Source organism: Podarcis raffonei, chromosome 2 (assembly GCF_027172205.1).
Source record: "Podarcis raffonei isolate rPodRaf1 chromosome 2, rPodRaf1.pri, whole genome shotgun sequence".
NCBI classification, from domain to species: Eukaryota; Metazoa; Chordata; class Lepidosauria; order Squamata; family Lacertidae; genus Podarcis; species Podarcis raffonei.
In genome coordinates, this window is record NC_070603.1 from 115198087 (window position 1) to 115215541 (window position 17455).

Sequence of the window (17455 nt, forward strand, 5' to 3'; positions counted from 1 at the left end):
GCGTTGGGTGTCTTGGTCAGTGGGGCGGGGGCGGGGAGAGAGAGTTTTAAGGGGTTGGGGTGGGAGGGGCCAAGGAAGCTGAATTTGGGGAGGATGTTTCGCAGCGGTGGAGGTAAGCTGGGAACTCAGAAGCCTTTTAACCTCGTCAGGGGGGGAATTGTTGTAACCCGCCCTGGGAGCCGCCGGTGATGGGCGAGTAGCAATTGGGGGTAATAATGGTAATTGCAAAGTGCCCAGGGGTTTTTTTTTGGGGGGTGCTCCAATTGAAGGGCTGCTGTGGGGTTATAGGGAGTGCTTGTGCTGGTGAGCAGCTGGGAGGTATAACTTGGGGGGCAGGGCCCTGGCCTGGAAAGTAAGAGCCTGTGTGTAGGGGGTTTTTGGGGGGGGCAATTGAAGGGCTGCTATGGGGTTATAGGAAGTGCTTGTGGTGAGCAGCTGGGAGGTATAACTTGGGGGGCAGGGCCCTGGCCTGGAAAGTAAGAGCCTGTGTATAGGGTTTTTTTGGGGGGGCAATTGAAGGGCTGCTATGGGGTTATAGGGAGTGCTTGTGGTGGTGAGCAGCTGGGAGGTATAACTTGGGGGGCAGGGCCCTGGCCTGGAAAGTAAGAGCCTGTGTATAGGGTTTTTTTTGGGGGGGTGCTCCAATTGAAGGGCTGCTGTGGGGTTATAGGGAGTGCTTGTGGTGGTGAGCAGCTGGGAGGTATAACTTGGGGGGCAGGGCCCTGGCCTGGAAAGTAAGAGCCTGTGTGTGTGTAGGTTTGGGGTGCCTGCAATGGGGTCTACAATATGGAGGCGATGGGAACTGGCTTTCTGAGGGAGACTACTTTTTGGGGAGGTATTTTGTGCTGGGGAGAAATAGAGATTTGGGATGGGTACCAGGAGGGGGTTTCCAAGGAGTTGTTTTTTTATTTTTATTTTTTGGAGGAGGAGGGAAGTATAATGAGATGGGGCAGCTGGTTGCGAGAGGGGCAGCGCAGTGGGGATACTTGCTGAGAGGGAACGGGAAGATATAACTTGATATGTGTCTTGGGAGGAGGGCGAGGGGCCTAGCGGAAGGGTTTCGTGGAATTTGGAAGAGCACATGGCTATGATACGGCGCAAGCGATGGGGTGCTTCTGGAAGCGGGAGGTGTAATATACTGAATATATAGTCTGGGAAAGGGGCATGGGAAACAGGATGCGATGCAGGCCGGCTGCCCCCAGCCAGATGCTGTTGGCTTTCTCCTCCCAGCCAGCATGACCAATGGCCAGGGGTGAGGGGTGTGGTAGTTTTCAAGGCACCAGGCCAGAGGAACGCTCAAGCAGGGGCAGGGCGCATCTGGTCTTCCAAACATTGCTGGGCCACAGCTCCCCTCAGCCCTGACCATTGGTCATGCTGGCCAGGGCTGGTGGGAGTGGGAGTGTGGCTGCCATCTCGCAAACCTTTTTGTGAACAAGCTTTTTGTGAACAGGTTGTGGGTGAAAAGGGCTTGAGGCCAGGCGGAGCTGAGCATGCAGGCTTGCTCTGGGCTCATCCTTACCAGAGAGCAAAGGCCTCATTAGGCTGCATCCACACCGTCCATTTAAAGTCCTCCTCCCCACAAAAAAGCAATAATGGGGGCTGTAGTTTAAGGGTCCTGAGAACCATCGTTCGGTGAGGGGTGAATTGCAGTTCCCAGAATTCTTTGGGGCAAGCCATGTTCTTTAAATGCATAGTGTTTATGCAACCTAATTTTTTTTTTTGCTTTAGCAGCTTCTGTCTTGTTTTCCCTCCCCTGTTCTGATGATGGTGCCATTCTGGGGATTAAGAGCAGCAGCCTTCAAAAGGTTTTTATCACTGTTCTGATTGGGCCACGGTGACACACGCCTTAGTTACTTCCTGTTTGGATTACAGCAACTTGCTCTATGTAGTGCTGCCTTTGAAAAGTGCTCAGAAACTCCCAGCTGCCTCAAAAAGCGGCAGCCAGATTGTCGCCCAGGGCTGGTTACATGGAGCAGACGACAACAGCTCCAATAGCTACCACTGATAATGATAATGATAATGATAGTGATAGTGATAATGATAATGATATTTCCGGGTTCAAAGCAGAGTGCTGGCTATGACCTAGAAAGCCCAGCACCGCTTGGGTCCAAGCTTTTTGAAAGACTGTGTTTCCTCATATGACTTAGCCCAGGTTCCGACATCTTCAGGGGGTGTCCTTCTCTGGGTCCCCCCACCCTCACAGCCCTGCTGAAGGAGAGGGCCTTCTTGGTGGTGTCCCCCAGACTCTGGAACTCCTTTCCTAGAGAAGCCAGACTGGCTCCCTCCTTGTTGGTCTTCCACTGGCAGGTGAAAACCTTATTCCAACAGGCTTTTGGGAACTGACTGATTTTAAGGAAAGGGCTGGTGCCATGCCGCTTTTATTGTAATTATCTCTTTTTTTAGTAGGTCCTTTAAGCTACAGAGAGTTTTAATTCTATTAAAGTTTAATTTGGTTTTTTTATAATTGTCCCTCCCCCCTAAAAAAACATTTTTAGCTGTTTTTGTTTTATCTGTAAGCCGCCTTGAGTCCCTGTTGGGGGAAAAGGTGGGATATAAATAAATATATAATGGTGATGATGATAATCTTTATCACATTCCTGTAGCAGCCCAGAGTGAGAGGCCTTTATTAATCCCATTTGAGCCAGTGGTGAAACGGGCTGAATTGCCATGGCTGGACTAAGAACTTGAATCCAGGGCTTCCTGGATCTGGACCTCCCATAAGGAGTATTTGAAAACTGAATTGGTGAGGCCTTCTGGAGTTTCCATGTTTGTAAAAGACCAGGAAGGCTGGGGTCTTGGCAGAGGTATTCCGGAATGAAAGGTCTATGTCCACAACCTTGTGCCATCTCCTTTATGGTACTTTCTGCAGATTTCGGGGGGTGCAAGGAAGAGTCCTGGCTGATCAGTTTAGATTGGCTGCACTGCACAGGTGGGGAGAAAGTGGTCACAGTACTCAGCTGTCTACATACTGCTGTTTTGACTCTTCAGAGTGCTTCTTGTACCATTATTTCAGTAACCCTTGCAATAACTCCCGGGGAATTTAGGTGGTGGGGCTCAACTTCCACCAACCCCAGCCAGTATGGCCAATGTTAAGGATTTTGGGGTGGGTTCCCGCTAAGTTCTACTTAATGCACATTCGCAGCACAGAATTAAAGCATTTACAATACCACTTTACCCAAAGAATTCTGGGAGATGCAGTTTGTAGAGGGTGCCGAGAATTGTTAGGAGACCCCTGTTCCAGAGCCACGGTTGCCAGAGAGGTTAATAATAATAATAATAATAATATATTTATACCTTGCCCATTTGGCTGGGCTTCCCCACCTACTCTGGGTGGCTTCCAACAAAATATTAAAATACATCAATATACATCAAACATTCAAAGCTTCCCTAAACAGGGCTGCCTTCAGATGTCTTTTAAAAGTCTGGTAGTTGTTGTTCTCTTTGACATCTGGTGGGAGGGCATTCCACAGGGCGGGTGCCACCACCGAGAAGGCCCTCTGCCTGGTTCCCTGTAACTTGGCTTCTCGCAGTGAGGGAACCGCCAGAAGGCCCTCGGTGCTGGACCTCAGTGTCCGGGTAGAACGATGGGGGTGGAGATGTATGCTATAACTTAATTTCATGATTTTGTTATAGATATACATTTTTGTTGAAACTGCTATGTCCGTTGGAAGAGCCGTCCACGAGACTGGGCCCATAACACTGAAGGCTTGATTGTTGACAACCAGAGTATGGTTCATAGAACTGTAGAGTTGAAAGGGTACCCCAAGGGTCATCTAGTCCAACCCCCCTGCAATAATAATAATAATAATAATAAATAATAATAATAATAATAATAATAATAATAATAATAATAATAATATATTTATACCCCGCCCATCTGGCTGGGTTTCCCCAGCCACTCTGGGCGGCTTTCAGCAGAATATTAAATACAATAATCTATTAAACATTAGAAGCTTCCCTAAACAGGGCTGCCTTCAGATGTCGTCTAAAAGTCTGGTAGTTGTTGTTCTCTTTGACATCTGGTGGGAGGGCGTTCCACAGGGCTGGTGCCACTACCGAGAAGGCCCTCTGCCTGATTCCCTGTAACTTGGCTTCTTGCGGCGAAGGAACCGCCAGAAGGCCCTCGGTGTAGGAATCAAGCCTAGTCAGAGGAATTTGCCACTCTCCAGGCACCCGGCTTGAGTTCCTTGTTGACCTCCCCGTCTGCGACTCCCGGCAAGAGCAGGCGAGATCTCAATCGGCGATCCTCCTCTAACGTGAGAAGAACACACCACTCCTCCCCTCTTCCCTGCCATCCCCAGGGAGGGGAAAGAGACAGACAGAAATGTATTTACATGCCTTTATTTCTGTCTTTCCAGCAGTACAGAGAAACGTGTCTGCACTCTCTTAACACCAACAGCAGAGGGCGAAAAAAACTCCTCCCCTGTAATTCCAGTACAGGTCACATGACACTCTGAGCTAACATCCGGTGCTCAGTACAGTGAATAGACTGTTCCTTTGTTCCCACGGTACAGTCCCAAGCATCAACATCCTGTTTGGCTTTCCAGCCATCTGGAGCTCGCTGCTGCATTGCTCCTTTTTCGTAACACTCGGCGCTGGATCTCAGTGCCCGGACAGAATAATGGGGGTGGAGATGCTCCTTCAGGTAGACTGGACCGAGGCCATTTAGGGCTTTAAAGGTCAGCACCAACACTTTGAATTGTGCTCGGAAACTTACTGGGAGCCAGTGTAGGTCTTTCAAGACCAGTGTTATGTGGTCTTGGCAGCCGCTCCCAGTCATCAGTCTGGCTACCGCATTCTGGATTAGTTGTAGTTTCCGGGTCACCTTCAAAGGTAGCCCCACGTAGAGCGCATTGCAGTAATCCAAGCGAGAGATAACTAGAGCATGTAGCACTCTGGCAAGACTGTCTGTGGGCAGGTAGGGTCTCAGCTTGCGTACCAGATGGAGCTGGTAGACAGCTGTCCTGGACACAGAATTGACCTGCGCCTCCATAGACAGGTGTGGGTCCAGAATGGCTCCCAGGCTGCGCACCTGGTCCTTCAGGGGCACAGTTACTCCATTCAGGACCAGGGAGTCCTCCACACCTGCCCGCCTCCTGTCCCCCCAAAACAGTCTTGTCTTGTCAGGATTCAACCTCAGGAATCTAATCTAATCCGCAGGAATCTAATCCTATCAAGATTTTTGACACCATTGTTCTGTGGGATAATTGACTGGGGAACCCCTTTGGCCTTGCCTAACGCCATCTCGATGCTGAGCAAAACCAGTAGTGACGGTGTGGAGATTTCTGGGCGCCAGGTTGGCACGGGGCATCTTCATCGGGCAACCTGATTTTGTGCGCAGCAAAAGATGCATGCCTTTTGCTCCTGCGCTGTGGCACAGATCATGGGCACCTTGCTGGGCATCTTAGTCCTCCGTCACATCAGGCCAACCAAGTGGAGCTCACAGGCCACAGTTTAGAACCCCTGGCCTTAGTCCATGGTTAATACCATTTCCATTTTCACCTTGTGTGTTTCTCTTCTTTGCACACTGGGGCAAGTGAATTGTTGTCAGCGCAAGCTACAGCCAAGCAATGTTGTTGAGATCGTAGAATCGAAGGGACCCAAGAGTCATCTAGTCCAACCCCCGGCGTACGGACGTTCTGTCGTGGCAACCGCATCCCAGGTTCAAGGGGCTGTTTGGCGCCTAGCTTATATATCTGAGTTTCTAACACTGTTCCTGATAGAGGTCTTTGTGCATTGAATGAGAAGTGAGTGTCTTTGTGCAGGGTGGTGGGAAAGGCTTTTTGGGGGTTATAAAGTGTTGGGTCAGGAGAGGAAATGGGGAAGGCCGTAGGCCAGTAGCAGGACATCTGCTTTGCATGTAGAAGGTCCCAGGTTAAGTCTCCAGGAGAGTACTATCCCCCTAAGCCCAGGAGCCAGGGTACAAAATGCAGAGCTAGATAGGAACAATGGCCTAACTTGCCATAAGGCAAATGTCATCAGCTCCCAAAGTGGAAAGAGAAGCCTTTCAAATTATGGTAAATATTTGGCATCCTTCTGTCTCGGGAGACAATGGAAGAGTGCGGCTTCCGGGGGCGAAGTTGAAACTGTTGGAGAGTTACAGCGCCTGCTGTGGCTGTAGAGACTGATACGGGAGAGACATGTTTTGTTGCAGCCGAGGCAGATGAAGGTGTCCGGTTTTGCTGTTACAAATGCACCATGGCATTTATTTTCTCTGCGCTCCTCCCAGGGGTCATTCCTCTGGCCGCTTCTCTGGATGCATGGTCTGTCGTCTGCAAGGGATTCCCACATGGCGGGGTTGATGTCACCAGCCTTTGGGTCACATTTGCAGACATCTTAGTATCGCAGAGTTGGTCCGCCAGTGGACCGGGTGCCTCAGGCCAGCTCCCCGCAGAGCACATCCCTGGGGGATCCTGCTATCTTCCATCCTGTGGACATTTCCAAGTCGGCGTCGCTGAGACAGGAGTGTAGATTTTGTAGCAGAGTGACTTTTTCTACTCCTTTGGGACCGGTTGAAGAGAACCAGTGTCCTTTGACATTTGTCCTTCTGTGCCGCAGTGAAGATAACTTCCTGTTTTACAATATCCAAGCTTCCAGGCAAGAAATTTAGGGTAGCTGAGGCAAACATTCCAAAGGGCTCAAATTACCTTCTTAGTTTGGCGGATGCCATGGAGTCACACAGAAGCCTTCTTCAGATAAGGGCCAGGAAGTCTGCTGTGGGCATAACTGGAATATTTCACACACCTTCACAGGGCTAGTCACAGCATTATCTTAGAATCATAGAATCATAGAGTTGGAAGAGGCCACAAGGGCCATCGAGTCCAACCCCCTGCCAAACAGGAAACACCATCAGAGCACTCCTGACATATGGTTGTCAAGCCTCTGCTTAAAGACCTCCAAAGAAGGAGACTCCACCACACTCCTTGGCAGCAAATTCCACTGTCGAACAGCTCTTACTGTCAGGAAGTTCTTCCTAATGTTTAGGTGGAATCTTCTTTCCTGCAGTTTGGATCCATTGCTCCGTGTCCGCTTCTCTGGAGCAGCAGAAAACAACCTTTCTCCCTCCTCTATGTGACATCCTTTTATATATTTGAACATGGCTATCATATCACCCCTTAATCCCCTCTTCTCCAGGCTAAACATGCCCAGCTCCCTTAGCCGTTCCTCATAAGGCATGGTTTCCAGGCCTTTGACCATTTTGGTTGCCCTCCTCTGGACACGTTCCAGTTTGTCAGTGTCCTTCTTGAACTGTGGTGCCCAGAACTGGATACAGTACTCCAGGTGAGGTCTGACCAGAGCAGAATACAGTGGCACTATTACTTCCCTTGATCTAGATGCTATACTCCTATTGATGCAGCCCAGAATTGCATTGGCTTTTTAGCTGCCGCGTCACACTGTTGGCTCATGTCAAGTTTTTGGTCAACCAAGACTCCTAGATCCTTTTCACATGTACTGCTCTCAAGCCATCTTGCTTTGCCAAAGGGTTTGGCAACATACTGTACTGTAAGGGTGTGTGTAGGGACGTGGGTGGCGCTGTGGGTTAAACCACAGAGCCTAGGACTTGCCAATCAGAAGGTCGGCGGTTTCGAATACCTGTGACGGGGTGAGCTCTCGTTGCTCGGTCCCTGCTCCTGCCAACCTAGCAGTTCGAAAGCACATCAAAGTGCAAGTAGATAAATAGGTACCGCTCCGGCGGGAAGGTAAATGGCGTTTCCATGCGCTGCTCTGGTTTGCCAGAAGCGGCTTAGTCATGCTGGCCACATGACCAGCTGTACGCCGGCTCCCTCGGCCAATAAAGCGAGATGAGCGCTGCAGCTCCAGAGTTGGCCATGACTGGACCTAATGGTCAGGGGTCCCTTTACCTTTTAAGGGTGTGTGTGGAAGATAATTAAAAGTTCAGTTTCCCTATGCGTTAGTTAGCTCTCAAAACTGTTGTCAGTGGCTGTAATGCAGTTAAGATGGCTGAAAGGAGATTGTTCTACTACACACACCCTGACTTTCTTCTTTCAGTAGCTCCTGCTGCTCAAGCAAGCCTTAATTTCTGAGGGTCATTTTTGCGAGGGAGGAGAGAGAAATAGAGAGCGCCTCTCTCTGTGGCTTCCTTCCAAGTGCTGTTGTCACAGATTGCTCATTTATCCCTTGCTCCTAAGACTGGCCATTGTGGGGTTGAGATGGCATCATCATTCAAGGGACTGGATGCAAACCCACATCTGCAGTGGTAAGTGCAATAGTGTGCTTTTTTATGAGCTTTTGTTCCAGGATGATTGACATAGTGTGCACACAGGTGTGCTCTTATGGAGGTGGCAGCGAGGAATACTTCGTCCCTAAGATCTGAGCATCCTTTATTCCAGTATTGACTGGCAGGTAGCCCATTTGAACCAGTTGTGGGTGGTGCCTCGCCCCCCTGGGAGGCAAAGGGAGACCAAATGACCATAGGACTCAAAAAAAGCTGGCTTCGCTGGGTCAAGTTAATCCATTTTGTTGAATTAATTAAACTAAACAGTTCCAGTTGGATTTTGAATAAATGCAAATAATTGCTGCTGTTTTGAACTTGATGTGTTGTTATCTTCCATAGGGGGCTGTGCAAACTACAATTCCGAATAATGCTTTTTATTAGGGTAGGGGGCACGTTTATAGAACCAAGGTGGTGGTGGTTGGGGAAAAAATCAGAAACCACTGATTTAAACTTTGGCTGAGAGCGGAACTTGCCTTTCCCAGGAGGTTATCCATAGCTGCAACCTGAGCCTGTTTTGGAACTATCTTCAGCTAGGGACAGTGGTATCAAAATGCTTTATTTATTTTTTTTCTTTTTAAAAGGGAAAAACATGGCTTGAAGCTCTTGGACCAGATGATCCTTGTGGTCCCTTCAAACTCTACAGTTCTATGATCCCAGAGATGCTGGAAAGGATAAATATTTGTTTTATACATTAGCCCAGTGTGTTTTGGCTCAAGTGAGCCTCCTTCAAGCTGCTTATATCTTGCCCTGTAAGGTCTCTTAAAATTGGATGGTCCTTGAGCAGCTTTCAAAGAAACAAGCGAGATAAGCCCCTGGAGAAAGCTCCCTGCAGCTGAAGTGTGTTGGGTTAATATCATTAATAGCTGATACGTCCTCTGTTTGAGGACCATATATATATTGAAAAGATTTTTGGGAACCAGGAGATGGACTTAAGGCATGCTTCATCCACTCCATGCACCCATAAGTATTCATCCTGCAAAACAAAACAAAAACCCCTTTGGACTAGCCTTACGATCCACTGGGTTCCTGTGCTGGGAGAAGGACAGAGAGCTTCACCCTCTCCCCACCATCTTCCTCCAGCCCACTTACTTGCCTGCACACAATTCCTTGTTGCCAGACTAACAAGGCTACTTTTCTCCTTTGGCGAGAAGTGGGGGCGGCTGAGAAGTTTGCCGCCTAAGCAGAACAGGGTTAGGCTTGTACGGAGGCCAAGAACGTCTCTGTGGTTTTAATTGTTCTACTTTGGCTCTTCCTTTCTTACATTAGAACATGCGACTTGAACAACCCCCCGTTTCGCTTAGACGCCTGTTTGGGCTGCCTATATTAATGCCTACGTTTCAAGCAGGATTGATGGAATGTTCTTACGTTCATTGTCAGCTGGCAATAGATTTTTGCTTTTCTGTTTGCTTAAAATTATTTTCCCTCCCACTTTTTAAAACTGCAATCGTAAATAAAATCTTGGGGAGTGATTTTCACTTCCTGTGTGAGCCAACACCCATGCATGGCTTTTTTTGTAAATATATATTAATTTCATTAAAACTCTTTAGTCCTGCACCTTCCATCAATAGCTGGCTGTGGCTGATGGGAGTTGTAGTCCAATACAAGTTGGGGAAGGTTTTCTTAAGGAGAGCTGCTTTGATGTGGTTAGAACAGGGATGGGAGCCCTCCAGATGTTGTAAAACCCCAGCTCCCATCAGCCCAAGCCCGTTTGGCCAATGGTCAGGGATGATGGGAGTTGTAGTCCAGCAGCAGACTGTAGGGCCACTCAAATTCCCCATACATGGGTTAGGTAGGATGTTGGACCAGGAATGGCTGCAAAGCTTCTTGGCCGACCTATCTCACTACCTGAGCAGCCTCGCAGTGCTATTGTGAGGATGAAATGGGAAGAGGGAAGAAACTCTGAACTCTTTGGAATAAAAGTGAAAAATAGAAATTACTCTTTAATAGTGAACGCAGGTGGTCAGATACCTATTGGTTTTTTGGGGAGAAGGGTCACATACGAATCAGAGAGCAGTTTTAGTTTCAGTTTCAAGTTTTGTTTCTCATTGCATCTAGGGCTGCGGATGTAATCAGATTGCCTTGTTTAATGATATGATTGAGCATATGATGGGTTAGGAAGAGTGAGTTTATTTTTATTTTTTGCTTAGTTATGCTATTTTAAAATGTGTGGTTTTTACTGAATTTTGTTTGAGTTGATTTTTTATTTATAATTTAAGAGGATGCCCTGTTTAGCTGTCCGTTGCGGTCTATAATGTAGACTTTTTCTGGGGGTTTTTGTTGTACTTGAGCGTTGTGATTTAAGGTATGTTGTAAAACACTTAATGATTTTTGGAAAGTGGTGCGCAGTCTAAAAAAACAAACTTTTTTTTTTGCCTTGTACTATGTGGAAAATGGTTTCTTGAGCTTTGTTCTGTGAACTTCTAGTCATATTTTGAATTGTGGTAGGGTGGCAATGTGGATTTCATTGTATGTTTTTAAAAAATGTACTGCCCTTTTAAAATGCTCCCCACTGCAAAAGTATTTTGTAAATAAATGGTTACGGATGTTTTCACATCTCTAGGCATTTGTGTCCTAAAGTATTATTTGCTCTGCAGTTTTAAGTTATATTGCTGCTGGTTGCTGTGTTTTATTTATTGGTTTAAAGCACTGTCTTGTTATATGAGTGTGGTTTTTTGGTCATAATTATTGTAAGGAAATAAAATGGAAAGCTTGGGTGACGTGCAATGCCCCTGACAAGCTTATAGTTTCCTGGAGGAAGACATCACAGCCTGGATCATAGAATTGCAATCATAGAACCATAGAATTGTAGAGCTGGAATGGACCATGGGGTCATCTAGTCCAACCCCCTGCAATGCAGGAATCTTTTTGCCGAGCGTGGGGCTTGAACCCACAACGCTGAGATTAAAATTCTTGTGCTCTATTGAGTTATCCCAGGAGTCCTTCCACTAGGGCGGGCGTAGGCAAACTCGGCCCTCCAGATGTTTTGGGACTACAACTCCCATCATCCCTAGCTAACAGGACCAGTGGTCAGGGATGGTGGGAATTGTAGTCTCAAAAACATCTGGAGGGCCGAGTTTGCCTATGCCTGCACTAGGGGGTGAGAGAATCCACTGCCCTGATTAAGTAAAGAAATCTTAAATTATCTCCATTATCTGCTTTTAGGTGCTAGGCAATGACATTCATCTTCAGGCATATGGCTCTTAATTAGGGTCTTGTGGCATGGTTGCCATATATATCAGGGCACTTGTCCTCTTTATGTTATTGCAGGATGAGCACTTTTAGTCAAGTGGAAAGAACCCCCTCGGAAAACAGTGGACTCTCCTTCCTTGGAGATTTTTAAGCGGAGGCTGGATAGCCATCTGTCAGGGATGTTTCAGTTCTGATTCCGGCATTGCAAGCGGCTGAGAAGTCAAATATGTTCTGCAGTGTTGCCGATAAACCTCTGGCTGATGGCTCTTGGGGTCCCTTCCAACTCTACAATTCTATGTTTCTAAGTAACACTTTTTAAATCTTTCAGGTGTGTTTTAAGTTTTGTTTGTCACTGTGAGAATTTTTTGGAGCAAGTGACAAAGAAATACAAGGATAATGTTTGAATTTAACCCCATGACCTCTTTCGTGTCGTCCGGCTTGTGTCTCTGTATTACCACATTTGCCTTCCCCGTCTCTGGTTTTCTTCCCACTATCAAGTGTGTGTGTGTGTGTGTGTGTGTGTGTGTGTGTGGAGAATCTAGATTGTAATCTCCTCCTGGCGGGGACCTCTCTCTTTCTGGTTTATGTTAATCCTGCAAAGTACAGTGGTACCTCGGGTTAATAACTTAATTTGTTCCGGAGGTCGGTTCTTTTTTTAAAAAAATAACTTTTTTATTCAAAATTAAAACAAAACATATTATCCAGAAACATATCATCCTTATTCCCCCCCCATTTTTTTCCCTCCCCCCTCCCCCCACAGAGCCCACCCCCCACCCCCGACTTCCCTCAGTTCCAGTCTTTGATTTCTCTAAAAATGCTGTTTTCTGCATGTTACACAGTTGCATAGATCCTCAAACTATTTAGCTGATTATTATCAACAAAAAGTTAGTGAAAGTTTATTCAAAACCAGCCAAGGAGTCCAGTTTGCTTTGTTGCGTCTTCAAATACTTTGTAAAGGGTTCCCATTCGTCTTTAAAGTCACAGTTATCCTTGTCCCGTAGCTTGTATGTCAGTTTTGCCAGTTCTGCATAGTCCATCAATTTTTCTTGCCGTGATTCGTTCTGGAGGTCCGTTCTTAACCTGAAACTGTTCTTAACCTGAGGTACCACTTTAGCTAATGGGGCCTCCTGCTGCTGCCGCCACGTGATTTCTGTTCTCATCCTGAAGCAAAGTTCTTAACCCAAGGTACTATTTCTGGGTTAGCGGAGTCTGTAACCTGAAGCGCCTGTAACCCGAGGTACCACTGTATCATGTTGTAAGATGGTGCTAAGTAGCATTCTCTGAGGCCACATCCACATCATTTATTTAAAACACTGTGGTCCCACTCAAAACATTCATGGCTTCCCCCAAGAATTCTGGGAACTGTAGTTTAAGGGTGCAGATAGTTGTTGGGAGACCTCATTCTCCTCCCAAATCTATAATCCCCAGAGTTCCCTGGGAAGACTGGTTGTTAAACTACTCTGGGAAGGAAATAGGGGTCTCCTAGCAACCAAAGCTCTCCATATGCAGCTCCAATCATCTCTGAGGGCTGCTCAGGCTAGCTGGGGTTGATGGGAGTTGTAGTTCAAGACATCTGGGGAAAACCAAGTTGGGGGAGGCTGATAGGCTCTCTCCGGGAGTGGATCTCCAGGGTCCTGGCAGGTGGTGGGCAAGACCCCTTTCCGCTTCCACGAAAGCCACTTCACTGGAAATTTCCAGGGATTTATTGTGGGGTTTTTGGTGTGCAAAACTTGCCCACGGGTCATGAGCAGCGGTGGAAACTCAGATAAATAAGCTAGGTGCCAAATGGGTCCTTAAACCAGGGTTACGGTCGCCAAAACAGATGGCTTTTGGGTTCCTGAAATTCATTCTGATTGTGCACTTAAAATATCACGGATAGAACTCTACAGGATGTGGCATTAGTGTGAGAAAACAGTCCCCCGGGCTTGCAGCTCCAGATGGTGGAGATGTCGGGCATCATCCTGGCGCCCAGACATCTTCACTTGGTCGCAAAATGCACCTGGTAAATTTCAGACGCTGGCATGAGCTCGCTCCCCATGAAGAAAGACCCCTTGTTTCTTCCTGAAAGATCTGACACACTGGCATGTTGCTGGGGTGTGTTTGTGCGTTTGTGCAGAAATCCCAGATCCGGAAACTGTCCAGCAGAGAAATCTCCAATTTAGGTCTTATTATTATTGCTGCTGCTATTGGCAGTTATTTGCCGCTAGCAGTGGTTAAGATTACTGTCATTAGCAGCCAACCACAAAATCCTTTTCAACGCTCTTGGTGCTGGGCACTCCCTCGCTCACAACCATCTTGGGAGTTATTAAGAGTCTTGGGTTGTTATTTTTTTCAGTATCTTTTTTTCTTTCCAAATTTTTCATTGGTTTTCACAAAATTATAAACAAACAAACAAATATACAAACATAAATCATAACCTTATTAAAATTAATCTTATTGACATTGTTAAGCGACTTCCTCGCTTCCCCATGGTTGAATTTCAATGCATATCCTTTTAACGGTTTTCCAAACAGAGTTCTTGTAAACTTAATCTCTTAACATCCTTCTATCATACCCATTCAGCATTAAACATATTAATTCATCACTTAACTTTTCTATAAATCCTAGGCCAATCTAATACTTGCAAGCTTTTTCCAATTTATTTAACTTCACGTATTTAACTAAATAATCATTAAATTTCGTCCATTCTTCCTGGTACTCCTCCTCCTCCTGGTCGCGGACTCTTCCGGTCAGGTCGGCTAGCTCTGAAAACTCCACCATCTTCATCTGCCATTCTTCTATGGTTAGTACTTCTTGCATTTTCCACTTCTTAGCTAGCAAAATTCGAGCAGCAGTTGTGGCATACAAAAATAATTTAACATCTTTCTTGGGCAATTCCAGACCAGTTATTCCAAGAAGAAAGGCCTCTGGTTTTTTTATAATATTTTTTTCAGTATCACTGAGGCAGGTAGAGCAGAAGGGAGGTGGTTGTAGTTGTTGTCTATTGAATCTATATACTGCCCTATACCTGGAGCTCTCAGGGCTGCTCTGTTCTTAAAAAACTGCATTAAATGCCTGAGCTTTGACCAGTTTGTTTCCTATTGTTTTTTCCGGCGACCTGCTGCCTGGGATATGGTTGCATGAGCACCAGGATGCTGTGTGGGTGTCCTTGCGCATTTTTATTTTTGAGCCGGAGGTTTGCAAGGAACGGGATTGGCTCCTTGAGAGGTTTACGTCAGGCCTGCCATCTGAGGTCCCTGTCTGGGCAAAGGGAGTGCGTGCACCATTATTGCGCCGTGCATGTCTGTGCTCTGAGGAATCCTGTGTTTACGTGCATGTGAATCGGAACTGCTCCCTCGATGCCCCAGCTGGCGAGCGCTGGCCTGGCGTTTTTTGGCAAATCCACAAAGCGTGCTTTCACGCTCTCCCCCCCCCGCTCCCCCCTTGTGTAAAATCCTGCTTGGACAAATGTGCCAGGGGATCTGGGAGCCAGGAGCCCCGGGGGCAGAGGCTGTTTGTTTGTTTGTTTGTTTACTCAGCCTCGTAAACCCACCTGTTATTAGAGACTAGGAGCTTGCGTTTCAATCCTGGCCCTGGTTGAATCCTCATTTGCGGCCTGCATAGAAACTGGCAATGGGGTCGTTGAAAACAGTTGCTTTTTTCCTGCATTGCATTGGGTTGGATGAGGATTGCAGGATTGGACCTGGGATGCTGAGCAGGTTCCCTAAGTTTCTTTCATTCAGGTGGCCTCGTGAATTCAGCTTGTAAACTTGCTTGTCATTCGTTTAATTGGGGACTAGTTAGCGTGCTGGAACACCGGGGCACTCGAAACCAGAGCAGTTTAACTAAAGATCTGAATTCTAGAGTGCAGGAGAGTGATCTGTCGAACTTCAAATAACTCAGTAATGAACCTTACCAAGTCCTTGGCAAGCTCGCAGATCCGTCCAAGGCGGAGAGGTAAAGGGCAAAAACAGGTTATTTATTGGCACGGTGTGATCTATGCAGCTGCTGTTAAAGTTGCAAAACAATGAAGCATGGGAATGGAGCACTGGAGAACCTCTAAAATCACAGTGGAATATTAGTTCTGCCCAAGGCATGATTGGAAAAGATAGACATAATATTTTACGAGGACAGAAAGAAACACCATGGATCGAATAATTGCCACACACAGGTAAAGCAAGAATATAGTTTGAATGCTGCACCTGTAGATTTAGAAATCATTTAATGTGTCAGTACGAATAGAAGTCGTTCATATTGCAGTTGTTGTATAAGGGATTGTCATTTTGACTGGAGTGCAATTGAAATTAATATTAGGAATGCAGACATAAAGTAAATCAAACCATCAATTCTAGCACTCAGAAGGCCATCTAAATTATATAATTTGGCATCTGAATGATTGGTACAGTGGTACCTTGGTTCTCGAACATAATCCGTTCCAGAAGTCTGTTTGACTTCCAAAATGTTTGAAAACTAAGGGGCAGCTTCTGATTTGCACAGGCGCCCCGGAATCAGTAGCTGGCACCGGACGTTCGGCTTCCAAAAAATGTTCAGAAACTGGAACACTTACTTCCGGGTTTTCGGCGTTCGGGAGCCAAAATGTTCGAATACCAAGGCATTCGAGAATCAAGGTTCCGCTGTATCAGTACAGTGGTACCTCGGGTTACATACACTTCAGGTTACATACGCATCAGGTTACATACGCTTCAGGTTACAGACTCTGCTAACCCAGAAATAGTACCTCGGGTTAAGAACTTTGCTTCAGGATGAGAACAGAAATCGCGGCAGCGGGAGGCCCCATCAGCTAAAGTGGTGCTTCAGGTTAAGAACAGTTTCAGGTTAAGAACAGACCTCCAGAACGAAATAAGTACTTAACCCGAGGTACCACTGTAATTGTATTATAATTTGGCATTGTTATAATGAGGCTATTATTGGATTATTGTAATTGAAAATTAATATATTTATTTCTAGAGTGCAATGCATGCGTTGCTTGGGGGCAGGCTGTTCATGTGTTTGTATGGCGAGCCTTGGATCTGGCCTGCTGGGGCTTTTCCACTGTCATCAAAGACCTTGTTAAGCTTGGACACAAGGACGCTGCCTTGTACTGTGCCGACCTAGTTCAGAACTGTCAGTCCTGACTGATAGAGGTTATTCAGGGGTTTCAGACAAAGGTCTCTAAACCTGGGGCTTTGGCACACAAAGCGAATGCTCTCCCAGCGAGCTGCAACCTCTCTGTGCCCTTGGGTTTTCTTGTGTTTTTCTTTCTTTCTTCTAAACTTATGTGACTAGGCAGAGTCATAGCTGTCAACTTACAGATTTGAAAATAAGGGGCCAGCAGCCTCGAAAATAAGGGATCAGCAGCCAAAATAAGGGATTTTGCTTAACGTATACAGAAATCCGGCACTGATGGAGCCATGCTGCTTTGGCTGCCACTGAGTGTTTTGCAGGGGGTTGGACTAGATGATCCTTAGGGTCTACAACTCCCACCAAAGAAGAGGGGCAGACAAAACTGATGAACGACGTCAAGATGGCAAAGCTTACAGGCAGAATTAGAAACCAGGAAGAGGACCTCTTTCATAAAGAATGAGGAAAATTTATAATTTAGTTGAAAAGCTGTCGTAAAGAGTTACAGACATTGGTAGGATTGACAGAAAACTTGTAGTAAAAATTTGAACTATGGATGGACAAATGATTTATAAAAATAGAGTTATGAAAGGGATGCAGAGGGGGAAATCACTACATTAAGATGCTGCACTGGTTGGAGGGGATGCTGAGCAGCACGTCGGGGCTGCAGTCGTCCTGGGGTGAGGAGTTCCATCGGCCCTTCCCTGCACGAGAGAGAGGGAGGGAGAGAGACTCTCGCCCACGCCGCCTGTGAGCCCGGGATGAGGCGGTTGCGGTGCCGCTGAAGCGCCGCCCTTCTGCGTCCCTCCCCATCCCCTCCTCTTCCTCTTCCCTCAGGTTGCCTCCTCAGCCACCGCCACTGCCACCGCCTCCAGCTTCCCCTGGCAATGCGGCGGATGTCTCGCAAGAGAGGGGCTGTCTGCCCGCCCA

General features: G+C 46.8%; 1 protein-coding gene across 3 annotated transcripts in view; it reads left to right on the plus strand.

Moving 5' to 3' along the window:
- AGPAT1 (1-acylglycerol-3-phosphate O-acyltransferase 1) overlaps positions 1-17455 on the plus strand; it is a 45197-nt gene that overhangs the window by 532 nt on the left and 27210 nt on the right. Inside the window, exon 1 of one of the 3 annotated variants that reach the window (XM_053379366.1) lies at positions 77-112. The exons of 1 other annotated variant lie outside the window; for it this stretch is intronic. In XM_053379366.1, coding sequence (XP_053235341.1) covers positions 94-112 — 19 coding nt within the window. In that variant the 5' untranslated portion in view covers positions 77-93. Of the gene's footprint in view, positions 1-76; positions 113-8181; positions 8219-17455 lie in introns of those variants that run through there. One more of the 3 variants, XM_053379365.1, reaches the window with a different exon arrangement.